This window comes from Passer montanus, unplaced genomic scaffold, assembly GCF_014805655.1.
Source record: "Passer montanus isolate IOZ18808 unplaced genomic scaffold, ASM1480565v1 scaffold77, whole genome shotgun sequence".
Classification (NCBI taxonomy): Eukaryota; Metazoa; Chordata; class Aves; order Passeriformes; family Passeridae; genus Passer; species Passer montanus.
Genome location: NW_024372923.1, coordinates 2,837,473 through 2,862,099, shown reverse-complemented (window position 1 = coordinate 2,862,099; position 24,627 = coordinate 2,837,473). Strand labels below are relative to the sequence as shown.

General features: G+C 53.9%; 2 protein-coding genes across 3 annotated transcripts in view; one reads left to right on the top strand and one right to left on the bottom strand.

The window, feature by feature from the left end:
• The window catches only part of JAKMIP3 (Janus kinase and microtubule interacting protein 3), a 52,545-nt gene extending 39,661 nt beyond the window's left edge, over positions 1-12,884 (bottom strand). Inside the window, 1 exon segment of the mRNA XM_039731426.1 lies at positions 12,682-12,884. The gene's annotated coding sequence lies outside the window, so the exon portion shown is untranslated.
• Positions 12,885-19,694: 6,810 nt separating this feature from the next.
• BNIP3 (BCL2 interacting protein 3) lies at positions 19,695-24,372 on the top strand. 2 transcript variants are annotated; one of them, XM_039731374.1, is made up of 5 exons: positions 19,695-20,171; positions 20,962-21,046; positions 22,501-22,607; positions 22,690-22,839; positions 23,450-24,372. In XM_039731374.1, the coding sequence occupies exons 1-5, from the start codon at positions 20,098-20,100 to the stop codon at positions 23,499-23,501; spliced, it is 468 nt and encodes a 155-aa protein (XP_039587308.1). In that variant the 5' UTR covers positions 19,695-20,097; the 3' UTR covers positions 23,502-24,372. The 2 variants fall into 2 exon arrangements, with proteins under 2 accessions (XP_039587308.1, XP_039587306.1); XM_039731372.1 differs by lacking the exon at positions 19,695-20,171 and adding an exon at positions 20,337-20,418.
• Positions 24,373-24,627: the final 255 nt, after the last annotated feature.

The window sequence follows — 24,627 nt, the reverse complement described above, 5'->3', positions numbered from 1 at the left end:
TCTCCAGTCCTGCCAAGGGCAGTGATGGAGTCACCATCCCTGGAAGTGCTCCAAAATGCAGATGTGGCACTTAGGGACACGGTTTAGAGGTGAACGTGGTGGTGGTCAGTAGCCGGGTTTCATGATCACCAAGGCTTTTTTCAGCCTTATAAATTCTCTGAGTCTGTGATTCCGTGACTCTGCCCTATCCCTCAGGGATGTCAGCTCAGGCCACGGTGACCTGCAGTGGTCAGGCAGCTGCAGGTGGGCTGAGCACCCACGGATCAGCAACACCACAGCAACTAAAGATGCTGAGCTTTTAAAAACTTTTAAAAGCTTATTGAAAAGTACAAGGAAAACATGTCTAACAATAATAACAACTTCAGACTTGCTTTAAAAACCAAATCTGCAATTGAAATGACCACAGATGCACTGGAAACAGCAGCCTAAGAGCATTTTTCTGTCTAGATAATAATACCTTGGCGGCATTTCAACCAAACTAGAATTACTTTCAAGTGACAAATGCAACATTTTACTGGTGCTCAGGAAATGCTCCTGTGTCCCTGTCCCACCTGCAGCCCCTCTGCTGCACGGGAACCCTCCTCTCTTTCCTTCAGCAATCCCAGCTCCCTCCTCCATGTATAAATTCATCTGGATTTGACACTCAGATCCGTGGGCTCGAGGAGATAAAAAAGCTCCAGGAAACAAACAGCTGGGGTCGTGCATCTGCAGCCCCGGGACCGGGTATCGGCAGCCCCGGACGGTACCGGGCACCGGCAGCCCCGCACCGGGCATATCCAGCCCCGCACCGGGCATATCCAGCCCCGCACCGGGCATATCCAGCCCCGCACCGGGCATATCCAGCCCCGCACCGGGCATATCCAGCTCCGGACCGGGCATATCCAGCTCCGGACCGGGCATATCCAGCTCCGGACCGGGCACCGGCGCTGCTGCGGGAGGAGCTCCGCCAGCCCGGCACCGGCCCCGGCACCGGCTCGGCAGAACTGCCCTTGGCACCGGGCACAGCCCTCCGGCCGCTCCGGGAGCTGCCAGCCCGGGGCAGAGCTCGGTCCTGCCCGGGACGCGCATCCCGAGCCTCTGGCAGCGCCCGCAGCCGCTCCGTGCCCCGGCCGGGACCGGGGCTGCCGGGATGTGCCGGGATGTGCCCGGGATGTGCCGGGATGTGCCGGGATGTGCCGGGATGTGCCCGGGATGTGCCTGGGCACAGCCGTGCCACCCCCACCCTGCGGGCCACCGGGGCCGCCGCGCGTTCCCACAGACGGCGTTCATCTCACGGAGCCCTTTAATTAATGATTAAAAATCATTTCAGGGGAGAAGCGGACCGCGGCCCCGCTCGCCCGGCTCACCTCCGGCAGCGGCGGCTCCGCTTGTCACGGCTCCAGCTCCGAGGGGCTGTGACTCAGCAAAGGAGCAGCTTTTCATTTTTCAGCTGGAACTTACCAAACCGTGCCAGTGTTACGGGGAGGATCTGCTTCCCGGATCCGCGGCTCTGCCGGCCTCTCCCGAGGTATTTCCACTGAACCCTCCCCATCTGGCTGCCTTACGGCAACAGGAAACGCTTTATTGGGGAAAAAAATCCAATGCAAAGCCTGCGTGGGAACCGGGCTGAGCGAGCGAGGGGAGGCTCCGGCCCCCACCCGCGCCGGCCGAAAAGCGAAGGTGACATCTCAGTGCCCGCCGGGAGCGGGGCTGCTGCGGGCCGGCAGCGCTGCCCGAGCGGCGGCAGCGGGGAACGGGGATGGGAACGGAGTGGGGATGGGAACGGGGATGGGAACGGGGATGGGAACGGGAGTGGGGATGGGGACGGGAGTGGGGATGGGAACGGGGATGGGGATGGGGATGGCGATGGGAATGGGAATAGGAATGGCAGCGGGAATGGGAAGAGGAACGGGAATAGGAATGGGAATGGGAATGGGAATGGGAATGGGAATGGGAACGGCAACAGGAACGGGAATGGCAACCGGAATGGCAGTGGGAATGGGAATGGGAATGGAAGCCCCTGCCCGGGGAGCCCCTGCCCCAGGAGCCCTGCCCGGGGAGCCCTGGCAGGCTGGCAGGGATGGCAGGTACTCTACGAGTGAGGCTGGCTCTGGGAGGATCCCTCTGGCCTTCCCACAGGCTGCAGGATCCCCCTGGATGGGAGCAGGCAGGGAAAGAGCTCCTCAGCCCAGCCACAGCCCTGAGCCGTGGGCCAGGCCCCAGCACTGCCCGCAGCAGGGGCACAGCCCAGGGGACCTGAGCGGGCTCTCGGGGGAGCTGGGAAGGGCTGAGAGCCCCGTCTGCCAGGCTGAGCCTGCCTGGGGGGGCAGAGCACGGCTACGACCCAGCTGGTCGGACACACGGACACACGGACACACGGACACTGTCCTGGCCCTGCTCACCCTGCCCTGCCCTTGGCATTCATGACCAGGGAAAGGTGAATGCTCAGCCTGTTCCCACGGAGAGGGAAAGCTGGAAGTTACTTCCAGAAAGATCCATGCAGAGCTGCTGCAGAGTCCAGCCCGTGACAAATTAGCAAACACGCCCTTTAATTACAGAAAGCTTTTCCCTTTGATTTTTTAATTAGAAGCAAGGATGCAGATGCCATTTACATAGAAGGACGATCTTGTTTTCCTTCCTGTGCTGGCACCATGGAATCCCAAACACCTCCTGCAGATTTCCATGGATTTAACAAATCCTCGAGGTTACAAAGCCCCTGACCATCGGGGTCTGAGACACAGGGTGCTCCAGCAGCAGCCAAGAGCTGGTGCAGAAGCAGTACAGAAGACATACATACAGAAGAGATACACAGAGATTCTGACATCTCTGCAGACAGAAATCTGTTCAAACCACTAAAATATTAGTGACCACCAGGTACAGTTTTTAGGTGTGAACCAATGAACAGCATCTTCTTTAAAAAGAGAAATACATGGTGCAGTTGAGAGCTTTAGAATGGATTCAATGAGTGAATGAGTAAGAAAGCAGAAGAATGAAATTTTCATGTCATGCAGGAGACATGAGGTGAATACTTCAATAAAAAGAAATAATAAAACCAGACCAAGAAAAAAAAATCAATATTAGCCTGAAGCACTAGAGAATCCCAATTTAAAAGAGCCTCCAACCCCCCAGGAGAGCAGGGCTGGCTGTGCTCCTGCTGCCAGAGCTGCTGCTCACAGCAGCTCGAGCACTGGCCTGGCTTCAAAGGGAAGGGGCACCAGCCCGACCCCCCCAAGGCCAGAATCCAGCACACTGCCCCTAATTGCACACCGGTGCAGTTGAGAGCTTTAGAATGGATTCAATGAGTGAATGAGTAAGAAAGCAGAAGAATGAAATTTTCATGTCATGCAGGAGACATGAGTTGAATACTTCAATAAAAAAATAATAAAACCAGAACAAAAAAAGAAAAAAAAAATCAATATTAGCCTGAAGCACTAGAGAATCCCAATTTAAAAGAGCCTCCAACCCCCCAGGAGAGCAGGGCTGGCTGTGCTCCTGCTGCCAGAGCTGCTGCTCACAGCAGCTCGAGCACTGGCCTGGCTTCAAAGGGAAGGGGCACCAGCCCGACCCCCCCAAGGCCAGAATCCAGCACACTGCCCCTAATTGCACACCAGCAACACCTCTGGGAGCAGGGACAGACCCAGGAAAGGCTGAGACCTCTCAGTCTCAAACTCAGCCATTTCTTTCAGCAGTCTGACCCTTGCATTTGTTATATCCTTAAAATCCCAGGTTGGTTAGGGTTCAAAAGGAACTGAAAGCTCCTCTCACTGCACCCCACCCACTGGCCTGGCTTCAAAGGGAAGGGGCACCAGCCCGACCCCCCCAAGGCCAGAATCCAGCACACTGCCCCTAATTGCACACCAGCAACACCTCTGGGAGCAGGGACAGACCCAGGAAAGGCTGAGACCTCTCAGTCTCAAACTCAGCCATTTCTTTCAGCAGTCTGACCCTTGCATTTGTTATATCCTTAAAATCCCAGGTTGGTTAGGGTTCAAAAGGAACTGAAAGCTCCTCACACTGCACCCCACCATGGCAGGGACACCTTCCACCATCCCAGGTAGAATGTCCAACCTGGCCTTGGACACTTCCAGCCCATGCCATGGGCTGGGAACCCTCCAGCAGAGCAGGATACAACCCAGAGGGAATGGAAGGGAAATGCCCAGTTTGGAGCTGAACAGGGGATTTCAGTGCCCAGTTTCCCTGTCCTGCCCTGCTGCTCTTCACTGCAGGATACAACCCAGAGGGAATGGAAGGGAAATGCCCAGTTTGGAGCTGAACAGGGGCTTTCAGTGCCCAGCTTCCCTGCCCTGCCCTGCTGCCCTTCAGTGCAGGATACAAACTACAGGGAATGGAAGGGAAATGCCCAGTTTGGAGCTGAACAGGGGATTTCAGTGCCCAGCTTCCCTGCCCTGCTGCCCTTCACTGCAGGATACAAACCAGAGGGAATGGAAGGGAAATGCCCAGTTTGGAGCTAACAGGGGATTTCAGTGCCCAGCTTCCCTGTCCTGCTGCCCTTCACTGCAGGATACAAACCGGAGGGAATGGAAGGGAAAGGCTCAGTTTGGAGCTGAACAGGGGATTTCAGTGCCCAGCTTCCCTGCCCTGCTCTCCTTCACTGCAGGAAACAACCCAGAGGGAATGGAAGGGAAATGCCCAGTTTGGAGCTGAACAGGGGATTTCAGTGCCCAGCTTCCCTGCCCTGCTGCCCTTCACTGCAGGATACAAACCGGAGGGAATGGAAGGGAAATGCCCAGTTTGGAGCTGAACAGGGGATTTCAGTGCCCAGCTTCCCTGCCCTGCTCTCCTTCACTGCAGGAAACAACCCAGAGGGAATGGAAGGGAAATGCCCAGTTTGGAGCTGAACAGGGGATTTCAGTGCCCAGCTTCCCTGCCCTGCTGCCCTTCACTGCAGGCAAGGCCTGTCAGGGGCAGCCCCCAGTGGGATCCCAGAGCCCTGCTCAGCCCTGCACAGAGACACATGCCTGTCCCCACTGCACTAAGGAAAACACGACTTTCCTCTCTGGCAATCGGCTTGTGCCAAGCAGATTTGGAAAACAAACAGGAGCTGAGGAGCAGCTTCCCCAGCACGGCTGGAGCTGCCGTTGCCATGGAGGCCAAACCTGCTGCTCCTCTGCCTTTTCCCTTCCTTGCAAAAAAGGGCAATAACTGCTGCAGAGCAGTGACTGAGCTTTCCAGCGAGCCCCACAGGCTGCAGGCACAAGGATCACAGGATTGTTTAGCCTGGAAAATCCTTCCCAGCCCACAGAGTCCCAGCTGTGCCCGGTGCCCGCCTTGTCCCCTGCCCCAGCTCTGAGTGCCACCTCCAGCAATTCCTGGGACACCTCCAGGGATGGGGACCCCACTACCCCACACAGCTGCTGGGGTGAACTTTGCTGCCTGGAGCATTTTTTGGTGATGGATTTATTTATCAATCATTTCAGTCAAAACATTAAGATGAGAAATTGAGATGCTGTCAGAAATGAAACTGAAATGTTTTAGAATGGCATTTGAATTTTTAGAAGCACTTATGTTTAATTCAAATCAAGTATTTTAAAGCCTTATTTTGCAACTGGAACCCCTCTGGAGCCAGGCTGGCACACCTGGGGTGCTCACCTGGAGAGGAGCAGCTCCAGGGAGAGCTCAGAGCCCTGCCAGGGCCTGAAGGGGCTCCAGGAGAGCTGGAGAGGGACTGGGGACAAGGGATGGAGGGACAGGACACAGGGAATGGCTTTAAACTGAAAGTAGGTAGATTTAGATGGGATTTTGGGCAGGAATTTTTGGCTGTGAGGGTGGGCAGGGCTGGCACAGGGTGCCCAGAGCAGCTGGGGCTGCCCCTGGATCCCTGGCAGTGCCCAAGGCCAGGCTGGACACTGGGGCTGGAGCACCTGGGGCAGGGGAAGGTGTCCCTGCCATGGCAGGGGTGGCACTGGGTGGGATTTGAGGCCAACTTTGAGGAAAGCTCCTTACTCAGCCAGGAAGGAGGATGGGGTTTTTCTGCTGTTGCCAAAGAGAAGGGAGCTATAAATGTTGTTCTTTCTCCTTTATCATCTCTGATGACTTAGCATCAAATGCTAAAAATAATTTTTATGCTTCATCTTCAAAGTCGATGTGTTGCAGTTTTTTTAAAAAAACCAAAACAAATCCTATATCCCAGCAAGAATATTACAAATACTTCAGGGCCCAAATGAGACTTTCTGAAGAGGTGCTGCAAGGCTGCCAAATGCCAGTTTCACACAGAGCTTTTGTCTCTGGGTGCCCTCCCAGCCCTCTGCTCACGAGGAGCCAGCTGAGACAGTGGCACATTTCTGAGAGCAGCTGGAGCTGCCTTCCAGTGCCCAGCGCTGCACTGAGGATGTGTGGGGGCAGTGACCTGGGGCTGCAGGGGCAATGACACAGGCTGCTGCTCTGCAGGGGACAGCTTGGCCCAGGCAGGTTTCAGCGGCACGTTTCTGATTTCAATGCACTTTACTGTCAGCAGTGGGCAGGACACAGGCAGACCCAGCCCTGGTTTGGGCACGGGAGCACACAGCAATGAAATAATAACTGCTGTCACAAATGACTGCTACCAGGCCTGCGTGGCCGATGGCCTAAATTTAGATGTAACAAAACTGATTTGGGGATAAAGAACATGGAAAAACATCTCAGAAAATTTTACTCTATGTGAGTCAAGCCAGCTTGGAATTCAGAGCTCCAGGGAAACCACAAGGCCCTAAGTTGGCACGCATGTTACTTTAAATAGATGGGTGCCATTAATATGAAATAAGCAGCCATGAAATAACCTTGCTAAAGGCACAGGTAGAGCAGCCCTCAGTGAAGCTGGAGCACGCTGGTCACAGCAGGGCTCACGGGGACTGAATCACCGCTGCCTCTGAGTGCTGGTGCACAGCAGCACCTCCAAGCTCCGTCCCAAAGCTGCAGCTGCTGTTTTAAGAAGGCCTGGGGTCTTTGCTGCCTGCCCTTCAGCCCGGGTTTGGGTGTGTGAGTCCATCCCTGCCTGTGCAGACATCCCTTCCCGGGAGCCACATCTGCTCACGCTGCTCCCGTGGTGACAGACTCGGAAACAGCACCAGAAAGGAACCATTCCTGCCTGGTAACACTCTTCAGTCTCAAATTCAGTTGTTGACTGGGTATTTTTAAACAACAGCAGTAATAGTTTTAGCAGAGCATTTATTTCCCTTTGGTCTCACATGTTGATGCAGGACACCGAGTCAACCAATGACTTGTTCCCCTCATGGAACTGTGACTGCTCTTACAGCAAAACATACCCAACCTCAGCCCAGCTCCTGCAGGGAACACAACCCTCACACCACAATGGCAAGGGATTTACAGGGAAAGGAGGAGAAGAAGGTTTTACACCAGACTCTTCCCCCAAACTCACACAAGTCTTTACTGAGCGTTGTGTGGCACAGCAGCAGAGCTCTCTGGGGGCTCCAAGGGGATTGCTCTCGTTCCCTGAGGGGTGGGATGTGCACCTCCATCAGTGCCAGACTGACTCTGACCCTCTGCTGCCATTCCAGGCCAGGCTGCACAGGGCTTGGAGCGACCTGGGCTGCTGGAAGGTGTCCCTGCCCATGGCAGGGGTGGAATCAGGTGAGCTTTAAGCCCCTTCCCACCCAGACCAGGCTGGGATCCTGCTGGCCACCGAGCACTGCTGAAGAAACTCATTTCACACACTCCCATTTCATATTTTCCCTTTGAACAGACAAGATAACAAAAAATCACCAAACTCCATACCCCTCAAACTCCCAAAACACCAGAAAGAAGCTTTGAGGGAAAAGACCATGTTTATATTTTTTTACTCTGACACCAGCCATAGTGATTCTCAACATCCCTGTGCCCTGCTTTTCCTGTCTCAGCATCCATTCCCACCTCTTATTTCCTGCAGCACAACTCTAGGAAGGCTTTAAGCATTCCTGTCTTTGCATTCCTCATCATGTCCATGATATATCCTATTTGCTGCATTTCTTGCTTCTCCACTATGTTTTTTTGCTTGATTTGTGGTTGTGAAACCTTACCAGACCAAAACCATGTCAGTCCCAGGACACACACTGATATTTCAGTAAGAGGGGAATTAAAAAAAAAAAAAAGTGACCAAAGAAAGCAGAAAATGGCCTTTGTTTGGAAGTGCTGCCTGGCAGAGCTCCCTCAGGCTGGAAGCAGGTCAGGCTGCTGAGCCTGCTGGGTGACTGACAGGTAACAAGGGGCACCACAAAGCAGCAGCTCCTTTAACTCCTGCTACACCTGAGCGTGTCCTAAGGGAATAAAACCTGAGGAGATTCCCTTCCATGCAGCTCTGCAAGCTGCAAAGCCCAGAGCTTTGGCAGTGCTGGTTTTGTCCCTATAAACTGGGAAAGGCAACATGTGGAACTGGAATTTCTGCCTGTGCCAATTCAGGAACCAGCTGTGTATTGAGGGAAGGAGAGAAAACTAAACCCACAGGCTGGTTCTGATTTGTCTCTGCCTGTGCTGCTAAATCACAGAACTGTGGAATCCTTGTGGCAGGAAAAGACCCCTGAGCTCGCTGAGTTCAGCTGCCAGCCCAGCACAGCCAGGCCACCACGAGCCATGTCCTCAATGCCACAGCCACACGGTTTTTGCACACCTCCTGGCCAGCCTGTGACAGGGCTGCACAAGCCTTTCCATGAAATATCCTTTCCCAACATCCAGCCTGAGCCTCCCTGGCCATTCCCCCTCCTCCTGTCCTGTTCCCTGGGAGCAGAAGGTCCCCCTGAGCCCCTTTCCCCAGGTTGAGCCCTTCTCCCCAGGCTGAGCCCTTTCCCCAGGCTGAGCCCTTTCCCCAGGCTGAGCCCCTTTCCCCAGGCTGAGCCCTTTCCCCAGCCTGAGCCCTTTCCCCAGCCTGAGCCCTTTTCCCAGCCTGAGCCCTTTCCCCAGGCTGAGCCCCTTTCCCCAGGCTGAGCCCTGTCCCCAGCCTGAGCCCTTTTCCCAGGCTGAGCCCTTTCCCCAGGCTGAGCCCTTTCCCCAGGCTGCGCCCTTTCCCCAGCCTGAGCCCTTTTCCCAGGCTGAGCCCTTTCCCCAGGCTGGCCCCTTTCCTGCTGCCTCTCCCCAGAGGTGAGGGGCACAGGCAGAGCAGTGAGGCTGGGATGGGCAGGGGTGCCAGGAGCCCCCAGCTCTGCCCCCTGGGCTAGGGGCAAACACTGAGTGAAGAGCAGGCACGAGTCAGAGGTGGGAGACCCAAACCGTGCACGGAGTCCTCCCAGGGGCAGCACAGACAATAAAGGGCTCCCCTGTTGTGACAAGGCTGTCCTGGGTCAGCCCTGCAGGAACATCCCCAGGTGTTCCCAACAGCTCTGGGATGCACCAGGGCTGACTGACAAACCCCAAATCCACCCTGCCTCCTTCAGAGACAGCTCTGGGATGCACCAGGGCTGGCTGACAAACCCCAAATCCACCCTGCCTCCTTCAGACACAGCTGGGAACAGCTCTGGGATGCACCAGGACTGGCTTACAAACCCCAAATCCATCCTGCCTCCTTCAGAGACAGCTCTGGGATGCACCAGGGCTGGCTGACAAACCCCAAATCCATTCTACTTCCTTCAGTGACAGCTGGGAACATGGAGAGCTCAGGCAGGGAAAAGTTGGGGTCTACCAGCACAGCAAGTTTTTAGTTAGTCATTAGTAGCCACAGTAGAAATCCCAAAAGCATTTTGATTGGTGAGAAAGGGCTTTTAACCACTGCAGGCATTATCTGGGATACAACAGATAAATCTTGACCACTGAGTGTTTTCCAGTTGTGCTGTACTGCACAGCAAGGAAATAAATTTTCCATTGTAGCATAACCAAGTGTCACAAACCCAACACAAGGATACCCCGAGCCCAGCACTGAGAGGGGACTTTCTGCGGCTTAAAGTGACCTTTTAAAGAGTCCCTGTTGGCACTTGACCTTGTCAAGGTTGAATGTCCACAGCAGCAGTGCCACAGCTCCAGCCCCAGCATCTCTGCTGGGTTTAAGGGCAGCCAAGGCTCCACAGCCTGCTGCTGGCTGTGTGTTTGAGGAAACATTTATCCTCCAGACATTCTCCCAAGCCTTTCCCAGCTGCCTCTGCTCCACAGATGAAATCCACGGAGCCCTCATCTCGATTCCACAGCAGCAGTGAATAACAAATCCCTGATCACGTGTGCCTGGAGAGAGCTGCGGGTCTGCACGGGAGAGAAGAGACTTTCAGAAATCTGCCCCTGTGCCATTCTCCACGAGAGTCATTTCTACAGAACTCTGTTCAGCCTGAGACCTTGGGGGTTTATTTGGGCACGGCACGTTTGGCTGTAGCTGTGAGGGGAACTCAGGAATTCGTTTTCCAGGTGAAATGATTGCTAGAAATGCATTAGCATTTTGCTCCACAGCAGCCAACACTCAATCCTCTCTGGGAGAAGGAAGCTCTTTTCTCTGCATGCAGGTACCTGCTCCTGGCCCACTGTGGGCAAATAAAAACAGGATCCCCTGAGTGATTTCATTTGGATTTCTAAAGTATTGGCTAATATTTGTCTGCTTTTACCATGAAATATATTCATACAAATGTTGTTATGTGTCTTAAGATTGTGCAGTGCTGTTAGAATCTCACTCCCAGAGTGGTTGGGTGGGGTCAAATCCTACATCCCAGTCAACTAGCATGTGTAAAATTTGTTTGCTTTTTAAATTATTTATCCATTTAAGCCTCTGTTCCTGATCATACATGAAGAGCTGCAGCACAGAAGGTGACAAGCTGAGAACACATGTTTTAAGGGAAAATGTTAAAGATCATTATTTAAAGGCCTTCACTTGCTAACATTTGTTTGCTGGTGCTACTTGGAATTCAAGCCATCTGCAATAAAAAGTAATATTTGAGAGATGCATTTTAAGGAAAAAAACCCAAAGTTTTACTCTTCATGTAAACTGACAGTGCACTGGGAAACTTGGTGAAACTTCACCACGTGGGAGGTGTTGACAACTGAGCATATACCAAGGGAAGGATTTACAGGCACACAGTTCCACAAATACATCCCAGACTGGTATTTGTCAAGACAACCCATGAGCCTTCAGCACATGCTTTAAAGCCTGTCCAAGTGGGGTGTTATTTTCTCCATCAGGGCCCTGGTGACAAATGCACTTTCCTGTGGCCTCGTACTGGTCCCAATGTCCTCTTAATCACCCCACAAGCACTAAAATTCCTTCCAGTCTGGTATTTGCAGGTGAGGAACAAGGGGTTATGGGTCAGGAAGCTGCCAAGAGCCAACACGAACCAGGCAGAAATTCCACTGCAAAGTAAAGTAATCTGCCCTGAGAAACTTTCAGTTCTGAGCATACACTGAGCACCCAGCAAGCCCTTACAGAGAGAGGAGCCCAGGTGCAGAGGGGTGGCAGGTTAAGGATGCTGCATGTCAGCTGAGAGCCCAGGCTGACAGCTGGGAGTCTTTTTTTTTGCCAGGAAATTATTATTTTGTGCTACACACATTCCTCTGGCTGTATCACAATGTGTGAAATAACAGGCAAAAGTCAACGGGACTCCAATGTGTTTTCTAATCTCTGTCTCCATTTTTAGCAGTGTCAGTAGAGGCATCCCGTGAACTGAAAGGAAAACGACTCTGGATGAGATAAAACACATTTAAAATGACTGAGGGAGCAAGCAGCTGGGAAAGAAAAATGAAATAGCTTTCTCTTTTTTTTAGGTTAAATAGCACAGAATAGAATCAAAAGCCCAGACTGGTTTGGGTTGTCAGGGACCTTAAAGCTCATCCCATTCCAGCCCTACCATGGACAGGGACAGCAATGTCACACTGTGTGACAGCCCCTCCAGCCGGGCCCTGGCACTGCCAGGGATGGCACTGCTTTGCTGTGAGGACGGGACTGCCATGGGAAGCAGTTCTGAGACAGGGAGTGCAGCACACAGGAAATGCCCAGATCGGTTCCTCGGCGAGCGCAGGCTCGGGTTATCTGTCACAGCGATTCTCCAGGGCGTGTATCACCCAAACACCAGCACTACAGCTGCACAGGAGGCTCAGCAGCAATCTGAGCCTGGCGTTCCAACTGCATCACACACGACAGAGACTCCATAAAATCCGGGGGACAGAGGGAGCAGGAAGGTGCAGCTGGTGCCAGGCAGAGCCATCCCCTTCCTGGCACCGAGGGCAAAGCCTTGCCCATCACAGCCATGGCTGAGGCAGAGTGGGACAACCTCAGACACAGAACGGCAAACAGCACACCTGAAAATGGAGCCCACAAAGCCTTTAGATGGCTCGTGTGCAGCAAATCTGTCTGTCTGTCTGTCACACTTCGTACGTGTCCATATTTACAGACACATTACACAGGTAAGCACTGATTAATACGCACAGGCAGGCACTAATTTAGGAGCATAGTCAGGCAGTCATTAGCGAGCACAGGTAGATGCTAATTAAGGAGCACAGGTAGGCAGAAACCTCGGTCCCTCATGCTGCACACCGAGGGAGTCCCTGCCTGCAGTGCACTCCAGATAAAACCTGTAGGCTGCTCGAGCAGACACATTTAAGGAGATTTTTACCATTCACACTGCAAAAGGCTAAAAAAAAATCCATCCCTGCTGCAGATGGTTCTATTTTCCCTCTCTGTCCTCTAAACAGTGGGATCAGATGAGGAGTGATGCATCGATTGGTCCAGGGAAGCACCGAGAGGACAGAGAAGGAAAATAAACCAAAAATCACTAAAAATCCCCCAAGCGCAGAGTAAAATGTGCTCACCACGTAGCCCGAGCGCGGATCCGAGCGGTCGGAGGGGCTAAGGACAGGTTTCCCCGGCAGGCTGCGGGATGAGCTCAGCGCCGGCAGGCTCAGCCATTGCGGAGTCACTGCAGCTCCGGCAGCACGTCAGCAGCTGCTGCTCCAGAGCCCTCCCATCCTGCCATCCCTGCCATCCCTGCCTTCCCGAGCCCAGCCCGCTCCTGCTCCAGAGCCCTCCCATCCTGCCATCCCTCAGATCCCGGGATCAGCCCGCTCCTGCTCCAGAGCCCTCCCATCCCTCAGATCCCGAGCCCAGCCCGCTCCTGCTCCAGAGCCCTCCCATCCCTCAGATCCCGAGCCCAGCCCGCTCCTGCTCCAGAGCCGCCCAGCTCTCCCAGCCTGGCTCCAGAGCAGAGGACTCTGGCCTCACTCCTGCAGGTCCATGTTCCATGGAAGCCCACGCCTGTGGGAGTGCAGGGCGGGCATTGGGGTGCACCCCTTACAGGAAGGGCATTCCTGGGTGCCAGCGTGCCTGCAGTGACCTGGGAGTGCTGGGAGGGTGGGAAAAGGCAGGCGTTGTTCAAGGCCCTGTCAGGTTTGATCTCAGGACTAAAACACACGGATATAAAGCAGGTCTGTAACCCCCAGTGTGCTGTATCCCACTGCTCCTCACACCTGAGGAAATATTCAATCCATTGTCAATATTGACTTGCCCACTGAAAATTCCCCTTTCCATCAGAAACCAATCACAAATATGGATAAAATAAATGCATTGGGGTACAAGATACTTCTAACAGCCCCAGACCACCACATTCTCTACAAGCAAATAGGATATAGGGCATATTTGTTTGAGTTTGTGTTTTCCTGACATGAGAAATAGTGAAGACTGGGAAGAAGAGTGGGAACTGTGCCCAGCGTGTGTCCATGAACTGCTGACAGGAATGACAGAGTGATCTGAGTGCAGGGCTGGGAAGCAGAAACCTACCCTGGAACACAGTTTCAGTTTTAGAGAGGAGGGTCTGAGGTTTTTTTCCCCCAAAACAACAGCTAAGTATCTGGAACTTTGCATAGAAAATCTTCATTTTCCCTCCATCCAAAGCTCATAACTGTGCAGGACAAGAACCACGTGACTGCTAACCAGATTCCCTAGAAACTTGTTTGCATTTTTGTGGATGCCAACACTGTGTTTCCCCTGCCTGCTCCCTGCTCAGTGGTTCAATTTTCTTTTGCCACAGGGACATGTAGTGGCACTTGGAGAGAACAGGACTGGCTGTGGCTCTGAGAGCTGTGACAACAACGGCTCGGGGACAAATGAAACTGGCTTCTATTTTTAGAGCTGAATTGCAACACTTTGTGGGAGTTTGTAAGCAAAACAAGTCACGTCCAGGCAGTGTTGTAAGTGACCTACACAAGAGCCCAGCAGTGGTTTGCATCACTCAGAGAATGGGGGTTTGTTTTTCTGCTGGCAAGAGCTCAGGAGAAGCATTCCTCTGGCAACTTCCACGGGCTGAGCTGACAAAAATGGGAATGGACTTTAGAAACCTGAAGTTAGGAAGTAAAGAAGAGCTGAAGGGATTTTCATGCTCTGCTTTTCTGATTCACACTGGAAGTGGTCAGAGTTTCTTCCATGGTAAGACAGAAGCAAACCAGCAGCACTGGGGTTGGTTTAAGCCTGGCTTGTGCCCTGTCCCACTGTGCCAGCTGGTTCTGAGCTCCCTGTGACACCGAGCTCAGGTCAGCAGGATCACTGCCCCTGTGCAGCCACCACAGAACGGCACAAAGCGTGTGGGGACTGCTGAGGAACGTGACAGACATGGCCCAGGACACGGCACAGCCCTGCCGCGGCAGCAGCCGCACCACACACGGCTTTATTAACTATTTATTATCTTTCTATTAACTGTCTATTAATTGAGCACAGTCAGAATCAGCAAGTCTCGCAGGGGTTTGGGCTGCAAGGACCTTAAGGCTCCTCGTGCTCCACCCGCCGTGGGCAGGGACACCTTGCTGTGTCCCTGGCTGAGAGCAGCGGCCGCAGCGCGGGAAGGACGCGGAGCAGCTGGGTGGGTAATGATGAACCTGGCTGCAAGAAACGCTCAGCGTGAAATACACACACGGTTCCACTTCCAGAGGCAGCCAGCGAGGTTAATGACCAGCCCCTGGGTGGGAGGCAGGCAGTGCTCAGATTTCATGGGGTTTGAGCCCGTGTCTGCACAGTCACGGAATCACAGAATCATTTCCCCGGCTGTCCCCTCCTGGCAGGAGCAGTAGGCACATTTTCCCAAATCACTCCTGAAATTCTCACTGTCTCGCATTGTACCACTAGGAAGTGGGTGGATTACTTTGATTTTTATTAGTAAGAAACCAAAGAAATGTCAGTTAACATGATCAATTTCTAAACTAATGCAAGTTTATCACGGGTTTGGGATTATAAACAACTTCTGTGCAATGCCTGAAATACCTGTCCCTTACAGCTGGGCTGAGCCCTCATGTCAGGCCCAACCCAGAGGCAGAAAACCAAACACAAAGTTGAAGCTGTCTGAGCAGCAAGTGTGACTCCATACCCAAATCAATGCCTTTGTTATTCTGTGGAGATGGTCACTGCTTCTGGCTTAAAGGGAATTAATCAATACATGATTGGCTTGTGACATGCAAGTAAATAAGATTAGAGCGAGTCCCAGCTGTGCAGAGGACAGCAGTGCAACAAATCAATAACCTTTCAAAGACTTTATCCAACAACAGGAAAATTCACAATTTTTCCTGATGACACCGCAGTGTGTTTCTGCCAATAACCCAAAAGTTTCTGCCATCAAATTATACATGGAAATAAAATCATTCACCCAATGACTGATGAAAGAGTAGCTGTGGCTGCCCCTGGATCCCGGGCAGTGCCCAAGGCCAGGCTGGACACTGGGGCTGGAGCACCTGGGACAGGGGAAGGTGTCCCTGCCATGGCAGGGGTGGCACTGGGTGAGATTTGAGGTCCCTCCAACCCAAACTCTTCTGGGGCTGTGTGATTCCACGATCCCCACGTCCCTCCTGAGGCAGGCAGCCATGGCTGCGTGCCCGCAGGGCTGAGCCCCTGTTCCTCACAGCCGAGGCAGTGCTGGCTGCAGGAGAGGAGCAGGTTCTGGGAGGCAAAACTTGGTGTGCATCCCATCCCTCACAGCCGAGGCAGTGCTGCCTGCAGGAGAGGAGCAGCTCCTGGAGGCAGAACCTGCCGTAGCCCCGAGTATTACAAATCAAAGGTGACCCGATGAAGGGGAGAGAATGATGCATCTGACTCCATCACCAGAAGGCTAAAGAATGACTTTGTTATTCTATACTATATACACTGCATCTAAAGTGAACCTGCCTTGCACTCACCCTTGCTCTGACCGTCCCGTGAGTGTCTGCAGACAGCCCCGACACACACACACACCCCAGCCCTGACAGGCCAAGGGAACAAAACACTTCACGTCGGGTGAACGATCTCAACCTCGCCTTCTACTTCAGCACAGCAAGCGAGACAGGAGTTATGTTTTTCCTTCTTCTCTCACAGCTTCTCTCTGTTCAGAGGGCATGTGAATGCCACACCCGTGCCCCGTTCCGTACCGTGCCGTGCCATGCCCGTTCCCTGCCGTGCCCCGAGCCGTGCCCCGTTCCGTACCGTGCCGTTCCGTGCCGTGCCGAGCCGAGCCGTGCCGTGCCCGGCAGGCAGGCGGGCGGGCTGCCGGCAGCAGGGAGCAGCAGAGCGCCGCGGCAGCAGCGGGAGCGCAGCCCCGGGGCCGGCTGGCTCCTGCCGCGCACAGCCCCTCGCTGGCTCCACCGCCCCGGACCCATCGGCTGCGCGGTGACACGGCCGCATCCTCACAGCCTGGCCTCTCCTTCGGGGAAGGCTACAAAGCGATGTTCCTCACGGACAATTTACTGACGGGTTCCACTTGGGCTTCGTGACTCGGCTGCCGAAAGGCACAAGTGAAAACAATTCCAGACAAGGTTAAAAATAGCCTGCGTGCTTTAAGTGAGTTAATACTTTGGCTAAATAAAATCAGGTTTGTCTTTACGAAGTCCCAGCAGTAAATCGGTATCTGCTTTCGAACAACAACACGAGTTAAGTGGAGAGCCCTGATGGCATCGCGTCAATTAAAGCCCAAAAAGGAGAGGATTTATTTATTATCTATGTCATTATTTATTAATTTTCTTGGGGCTGTTCTGACAGGGCTAAGAGCCGGGCTCGATGATGCCTGCGGTCCCTTCCACCTCAGCCCTCCTGTGACTATTGCCTGTTTTAAGGCCGTGTATGGTTCGCTGTCGGGGCTGGCTTAGCGGCCGCGAGCTGCGAGTTTGCAAGAGGATGTGTCTGCTGCGAAACCCCCTCCATGTATCCTCTGAAATCCCTCCGTGTGTCCTCTGAAATCCCTCCGTGTCTGCTGTGAAACCCCTCCGTGTATCCCCTGAGACCCCCTCGGGCCGAAAGGCACAAGTGAAAACAATTCCAGACAAGGTTAAAAATAGCCTGCGTGCTTTAAGTGAGTTAATACTTTGGCTAAATAAAATCAGGTTTGTCTTTACGAAGTCCCAGCAGTAAATCGGTATCTGCTTTCGAACAACAACACGAGTTAAGTGGAGAGCCCTGATGGCATCGCGTCAATTAAAGCCCAAAAAGGAGAGGATTTATTTATTATCTATGTCATTATTTATTAATTTTCTTGGGGCTGTTCTGACAGGGCTAAGAGCCGGGCTCGATGATGCCTGCGGTCCCTTCCACCTCAGCCCTCCTGTGACTATTGCCTGTTTTAAGGCCGTGTATGGGTCGCTGTCGGGGCTGGCTTAGCGGCCGTGAGCTGCGAGTTTGCAAGAGGATGTGTCTGCTGCGAAACCCCCTCCGTGTATCCTCTGAAATCCCTCCGTGTGTCCTCTGAAATCCCTCCGTGTCTGCTGTGAAACCTCTCCGTGTCTGCTGTGAAACCTCTCCGTGTATCCCCTGAGAGCCTCTCGGTGTATCCTCTGAAACACCCCCGTGTATCCTCCGAAACCCCCCGTGTCCGCGTTCGAGCGCTCAGCGGGCAGCGAGTGGGGGTCCTGAGGGCTGTCCTGAGGGATATCCTGAGGGATGCTATCCCGCAGGAACCCTTCCCGCTCTCCCGGCTCCCCGCCATCATGGCGGCCCGGCGGGCGCTGAGGGAGCACGAGCCCCCGCCCGGGGGCTGAGGGCCGGGAGCGGCGCTGCCCGGGGCTGCGGGCCGAGAACTGCACCGCCCGGGGGCTGCGGGCCCCTTCTGTGTGGCGATCTTGGCGGATTGCGGGGGCAGGGTGCGTGGCCATCGCCCCGTGTCCCCGGGAAGAGCCCGTGGATGTGCCTGTGAGCGGGGCTCGGGTGTTGGATAGCGGCGGATGGGCCGGGGAAGGGAAAGTGCCAGAAAAATGCCAGAAAAATGCCAGCGCAGCACACACAGCGGCTGGCTCGGGGTTAGCGCTTTCAGGGGCCGTCCTCATGGCCCTGTGCAATTCTGCTATTGATTGCCAGCGCTGGAAGCTGTATCTTGGGAAAAGGAGGCTTGCCAGCGCTGCTCGGTGCTCGTACGTGTGTCCCGGGCGGGGCTATCGCGACAGACCCGCTGTCCCCAGGCCATCCCCGCCACTCGCTTCGCCCTCTTGCTGTTTGCAGCTTCACAAAAACACAGCTGCTTTTATCTTTAAGTGATGATATCACAGCCTGTTCCACGTGCCCCAGCACAGCCCTTCTCTGAGGAGTGTCCAAAAGGAGAAGGAAAAAAGGGAAAATTGCAAACCACGCCTTCTGTCCCCTTGCTGCTGCAATCCCAGTCCTCTCCCTGCTCTATCCTGCATTCCCAGCACTGTGCCCAGTAAGATTTCAGCTGACAAAGTCTTAATTTGAGCTTCAGTGGTTGTGACTGTTCTTTGGTAACAACTCGAGCTTCCCAGATTTCGGGGAAAGGGCAGGCAAGGGTTTGTCTGGCTCTGAACACACTCCCTGCCACATACCAGGCACTGTCACGTGGAGGGGAAAATTCCCAACAAACCCAAACAACAACAAACCAGCTGTACAGGAAAAGGCTTTTGGAAGAGCAGCATCTCTTCCCAGCTCGGTGGCCTGGAATGTTTGTATCCAGCAGGTTTCGTGGTGCTTTGGCTGTCCAGATGGAGGTCTCTGTGTTTGGGATGGAGATTCTCCTGGTGTTCATGCACATGGGGCAGTCTGGCTTTGTGCTGTTCCCACTTGGTTTTGGAGCCCTGTCTCCTCCCAGCCAGGATATTTGGGATGTCTCTGCTTCCTGCTAAAGCCCTGCACTGCCTTCTCCCCAGCTGCATTCCTGGATGGCTGGGAAGGGGCCCTGCAGCTCCAGCTGTTCCTGCTGTGCCTTTGCTCCTGAGCACCACCGCCCCTGTCTGTCCTTTCCCTGCTGATTGCCTAGACATCCTTGCCCAGAATCCAGGGAATTCTGCTGCCCTCCTGCTCCTGTCCTCGCTGGGCACTGCTGGGGCTGGGCCACATCTGCTCCACAGTGGGGTTCCTCTGGCATTTGTGTGACTCGGGTGTTTTCTGTTCCCTGAGATCATTTCTGGGGGGCTGGAGGGACAGGATGTCCCACTGCCAGGGGCAGGGCTGGATGGGATATTGGGAATTGGGAATTGTTCCTGGCAGGGTGGGCAGCCCTGGCACAGGGTGCCCAGAGCAGCTGGGGCTGCCCCTGGATCCCTGGCAGTGCCCAAGGCCAGGCTGGACACTGGGGCTGGAGCACCTGGGACAGGGGAAGGTGTCCCTGCCATGGCAGGGGTGGGATGGGTGGGGTTTGGGGTCCCTCTCACCCAAAGCATTCCAGGATTCTGTAGGGAGGAACAGCTCCGGGCCCTGCAGGAGTTGTTATTCCCTCCCTTAGGAAAACAAAGCCCATGTGACCGTGTTAAATATACTGCTAGGAGCAAACCCATGACAGCCCTTGCCACACACCCGCAGTTGCTTAACAGCAGCACCTACAAATGGCACTGGGAAAAGGCTGCACTGAACAGTCCCCGGGTCTGGAGCCCAAAATAATCACAATAAACAAATAACTGAACCTTGGCAGTAAAAGTCCTTGAGATTATTTTGACTGCCACCTATGTTGAACAATAAAAATTGAATGTATCCCAAAATAAAAGATCTGTATATGCAGAAAGAAACACAATGTACTGCTGAGCAGCTGCTTCCCAGCCCTGTGAGCCTTCCCAGCCGAGGTGCCTGCCCTTGGCATGCCGTGGTGGCTGTGAGCTGGGAGCAGGGCTGTCCCTGCAGTGTCCCCGCGGGCTGGCTTGCCTCAGGCTGTGGCTCAGCTCTGCTCTGTGCCCGCAGGCTCCTGGGTGGAGCTGCACTTCAGCAGCAGCGGCAGCAATGGCAGCTCTGTGTCCGGGGGCAGCCAGGAGCAGGTGCCAGCCTCGCTGTCCATCCACAACGGGGACATGGAGAAGATCCTGCTGGACGCCCAGCACGAGTCGGGCAGGAGCAGCTCCAGGGAGAGCTCCCACTGTGACAGGTGAGCAGGGGCACTGCCAGCGTCACCGCGGGCTCCCAGGGGTGGACAGAGGCAGACACAGGTGCTGCATGAGCGTGTTTACATGCATGTGCCTGTTTGTATGAACACACGTGTGCATAGGCTGTGTGTTTATGTGTGTTTCCACGTGAACACACAAACCAGAGCAGATGTCCATGGAGAAGATCCTGCTGGACGCCCAGCACGAGTCGGGCAGGAGCAGCTCCAGGGAGAGCTCCCACTGTGACAGGTGAGCAGGGGCACTGCCAACGTCACCGCGGGCTCCCAGGGGTGGACAGAGGCAGACACAGGTGCTGCATGAGTGTATGTACATGCATGTGCCTGTTTGTATGAACAAACACACATGTGCATAAGCTGTGTGTTTCCATATGATCTTAGAAACCAGAGCAGATGTGCAGGGGTGCCACCCAACAGCTCAGCCCTGGGGCAGTGCTCAGGCAGTGCCATTAATGCCTTTGCTGGGTTGTGATGGGCTCTGAGGCCTCCAGCCCAGACTGTGTTTGGAAAAGCCCAAAGTCCAGGACTCAAACTCCACAGTGGGACCAGCCTGGCTGCTGGGGATGCAAAGCAAACCCCGCTGGCACTCCTCGTGTGCTGCCCGTTGTTTCTGTGCCAGCCAGGGCCCCCAGCATGGGCTGGGGATCAGAGCAGGGGCTGGGGTGGCTGGGCTGTGGCAGCACTGCCCCGTGCAGCTCTGGGGCACTCCTGGGCAGAGTGCCCAGCTCCCAGGGTGCCACAGAACTCCTCACCTCCTCCTTCTGTCCTGGTGCAGCCCTCCTCGCTCGCAGACCCCCCAGGACAGCCACAGAGCTCTGGAGATAGAGAGCCACAGCAGCGGGGAGAAGAACAGCTTCCAGGTAAGGTCCTCACCGTGCTGGGCAGGGCAGCTCTGGCTCTGTGCTTGGGCAGGAGCAGCAGAGGCTGCTGCAGCAGAGACTTCCCCAGCTCACAGCAGCCCTGGCACATCCAGGCTGCCTGTGCTTGTTCCTGACACGTGGGGATGTCTTGGTTTGGCCTTTCCAGTCTGTGCCTGAGATTTTTCAGAAGGATTTGCCCTCTCCCTTTGGCTGCTGATGGAGTGCATTTCCTGCATCCCCCACCAATGTTGAAATGCACCTCTACCAATTCCGTAGGAATTTTAAAAGATATTTTGATGGCAGCAAGAATTTCTAGAGTCATTTAAATATGGCAGCCAAAAATACACAACTCCCAAGCCATGCCATAGCTTTGATTCCAGGTATTTCAACAATTTATACAAACCTGAATACGTGCTGCTTTGGCAAACTCCCTGTTCTTTCTGATTTCACTTTGTAGGTTTGTTTACCTTGCAAGGAAAATGAATAAACACATTTGCATCAAGAGGGGGGGAAAGGATGTACATTGACCATATTTAATCAATACAGGGCTTATTGCAGGATGACAGGCTGAAATCTGAAGTCTTCAGTTAATAAATTAGCTTTTAATATGAAAAAAAAATGACTCACAAAGCATTTTTAGGAAGGAAGTATTTCAAGGAAGTGAGTTTTTCTGCATCATTTCTACAGCTCCTGCCAGACTCTGAGGACCCAGCTTTAGGTTAGCTAAATGTGGTACTGCAAGTTAATTATTACTGGAAATTATTCTTTTACATTGTCAGAAACACCCTTCAGCTGTTTAAAGATCATTATTTAGACTTTGAGAACAAATAAGCCCAAGTTAGAAAGCCATCAGCATTCCAGCTGCCTGGACAGTTTTATTTCCATCCCATGTGTGTGTGTGCATCAAGAGCTGTTGGAATTCTGGGAGCAGGATCTATTTTTATCCCAAGGCCTGGGCTGTGTGGAATGGAGCCGAGCTGAGCCAGGAGCTCTGCCCTGACTCAGCGTTTGTGCTGCAGCTGCACCAGAGCTGGGGCTGGGGGCTTGGTCTGGGAGCACACACCTGGCCAGGCTCACCTGCAGGGGCTGCACAGGGACTGCCAGTGACACCTGCCAGCTCGGAGCATGGCCAGGAGTCCCTGTGCCCAGTGTCCATCAGGGCTGGGAGATGGGACAATTTTGGGACTGTGCATAAGGATGAAAGCTGGGCTCTGGGATTTCACTGCAGGGCAGTGTTGTCTCGGGCACATATGGGATATGGGATATGGGATATGGTCTTTGCCATTCTCACCCCACTCTGAGGATGGCTCTCCCTGCTCCCTCTCTTGGTCTGGGATGTGAACTCTTCCCGGGGGTGGAAGGGGGTGTCCGGGCCGGCCTGGCAGTGCTCCTGGCTCTCAGGAGCTCTGGCAGCTGCAGCTGTCCTGCTCAGGGCTGGTGGCTCTCGCTTGCAGTCTGAGGAGGATTTCCTGGAGAGGAGGAGGGAGGTGGAGCGGCTGCTGAGGAAGAACGCGGATTGGATCTGGGACTGGTCCAGCCGGCCCGAGAACATCCCGCCCAAGTGAGTGCTGCCACCGCTGCTGGGAGAGCTCCTGCAGCTTCCCTGGCTGCACACACGCCTCACCTTCCTTCCCCACATCCAGGGAATTCCTCTTCAAGCACCCCCGGCGCACAGCCACGCTCAGCATGAGGAACACCAGTGTCATGAAGAAAGGGGGGATATTCTCTGCAGAATTCCTGAAGGTTTTCCTCCCATCCCTGCTGCTCTCTCACCTGCTGGCCATTGGACTGGGGTAAGGTTCAATTGAAAACAAAAAAAAAAGAAGACATTTTTTAACCTGCTTTTTTGAGGCCTGATTCTGATTCCCAATTTCCTCTTTGTCCAAGATGGTTATTTAGGAAGTGCTTCCTGCCGCTGGTATTGCCGGATGGTTTAAGTTTTCTGATTTTCTCCCTGGTTGGGAACTTCTCAGAACAATTAAGAGGCAGGGAAATGAGGAATTCTGTACACTGGAACTGTAGTCACACAGCACTTGTCTCTACTGGAGATGAGACTCTATCTCACAACCAGGAGATCAGCAAAGCAAAAAGCTAATATTGAAATTTTGAAGTTCCACTGACACTGATTTAAAAATATTTAATATTATTTTAAATTACTCCGTAAAGTTTTTTATTTCTTCCTGGGAGGAATAGGGGCTGTTTCCTTCCCACAGGGGCGTGGGGGCAGGCGCTGGGCCCTGGGGCTGGGAGGGGTACCAGGCCAGGGGCAGTCTCTGGGGCAGCTCTGCTCCTGCCTGGTACAGCTGGCAGGGCTGCTCCTGCCGGGAATTCCAGGGCAGGGGCCTGGCAGGGGGAGCACTGCCAGCACTGAAGCAGCCTGGCTGAGCGTGTGTGACCCTGCAGGATTTACATCGGGAGGCGCCTGACCACCACGGCTTCCAGCAGCACCTTTTAGAGGCACCGGGTCTGGAGCTGGAGCAAAGCAGCCGCAGCTGGAGCGCAGGAGGTGCACAGGAGGGGGAGCTGGTCGTGGCCGTCGTGTGTGTGTCCTGTCCTGTCCTGTTCTAGTTTAGTCTAAACATGGGAAGGGAGACGCTGGAGCTCCCGTGTCACATAGAGCCTTCTGGATCAATCCCTGCTGGATCAACCCCATGAGCACGTGGCAGATGCTGTAATGTCCCTTAGTGCTTTGTAGTGAAGTACCTGAGAATTAGAGCAGCTCCGTGTTTAAATCAGTGCCAGCTTTCAGCAGCCCGTGTGCTGGGCCGTGTCCATCCGCCCGCTCCTGTGCCTGTGGAAGGAGGGAATGTTGTCCCTGCTGCTGCAGCCCCCACGGGCAGGGATGAGCCCAGACTGCGAGTGGCCTTACAGATCGATCCGGGAATCCCGGGGCTCTCACTGCCCCGGGCAGCTTTTCCTCTGGTACGTGTTGCTTGGTTCACTTCGGTGGGAGGTGTAAGGTGTTGAGACACAGTGGGAAGAGATGAGCACGTGGGTGAAACTCCATCAGTTTGTCCTAGTTCAGAGGTAGAATTTGGATTTAGTGCCTACTAAAAGCTGCTTTTGCCAGGACATTCATTTAACCCCAGCAGTTACTCCAGGTTCTCTGCTGTACCTACCGCAGGCTGTCGCTTACAGGCTTTTCCTGTCCCACGTAAATCTGCACCTGACCCCAGCCCTGGGCAGATGAACCCCGGGGTGGCTTCTCCTTGGTTTTTACTGATGCAATGCATTTCCCTTCAGTGATTTTACCTTATTTAATGAGAAAATGAATGTTTGCCAAAATACTATGTTTTATATATTTAAATAAAAAGGTTCCTGGTGAACTGAGAGTTTCCTCATTCTTTTTTCTCTGGGGACGGATGAGGCTCTTGGCCTCTGCCTGTCCCTTTCCCACTGGTCACTTCCTGACGTGGAATTGAGAAGTTTCCATGGAAACAGCATCAAGCAAACCCCAGCAGGGTAACCTGCACTCACTGCACACACGCAGGCGCTCCTGAGGAGCTGGAAAGCATGGAATTGTTGAGGCTGGAAAAGCCCTGTGAGCCCATGGAGTCCAACCATTCCCAGCAGTGCCCAGG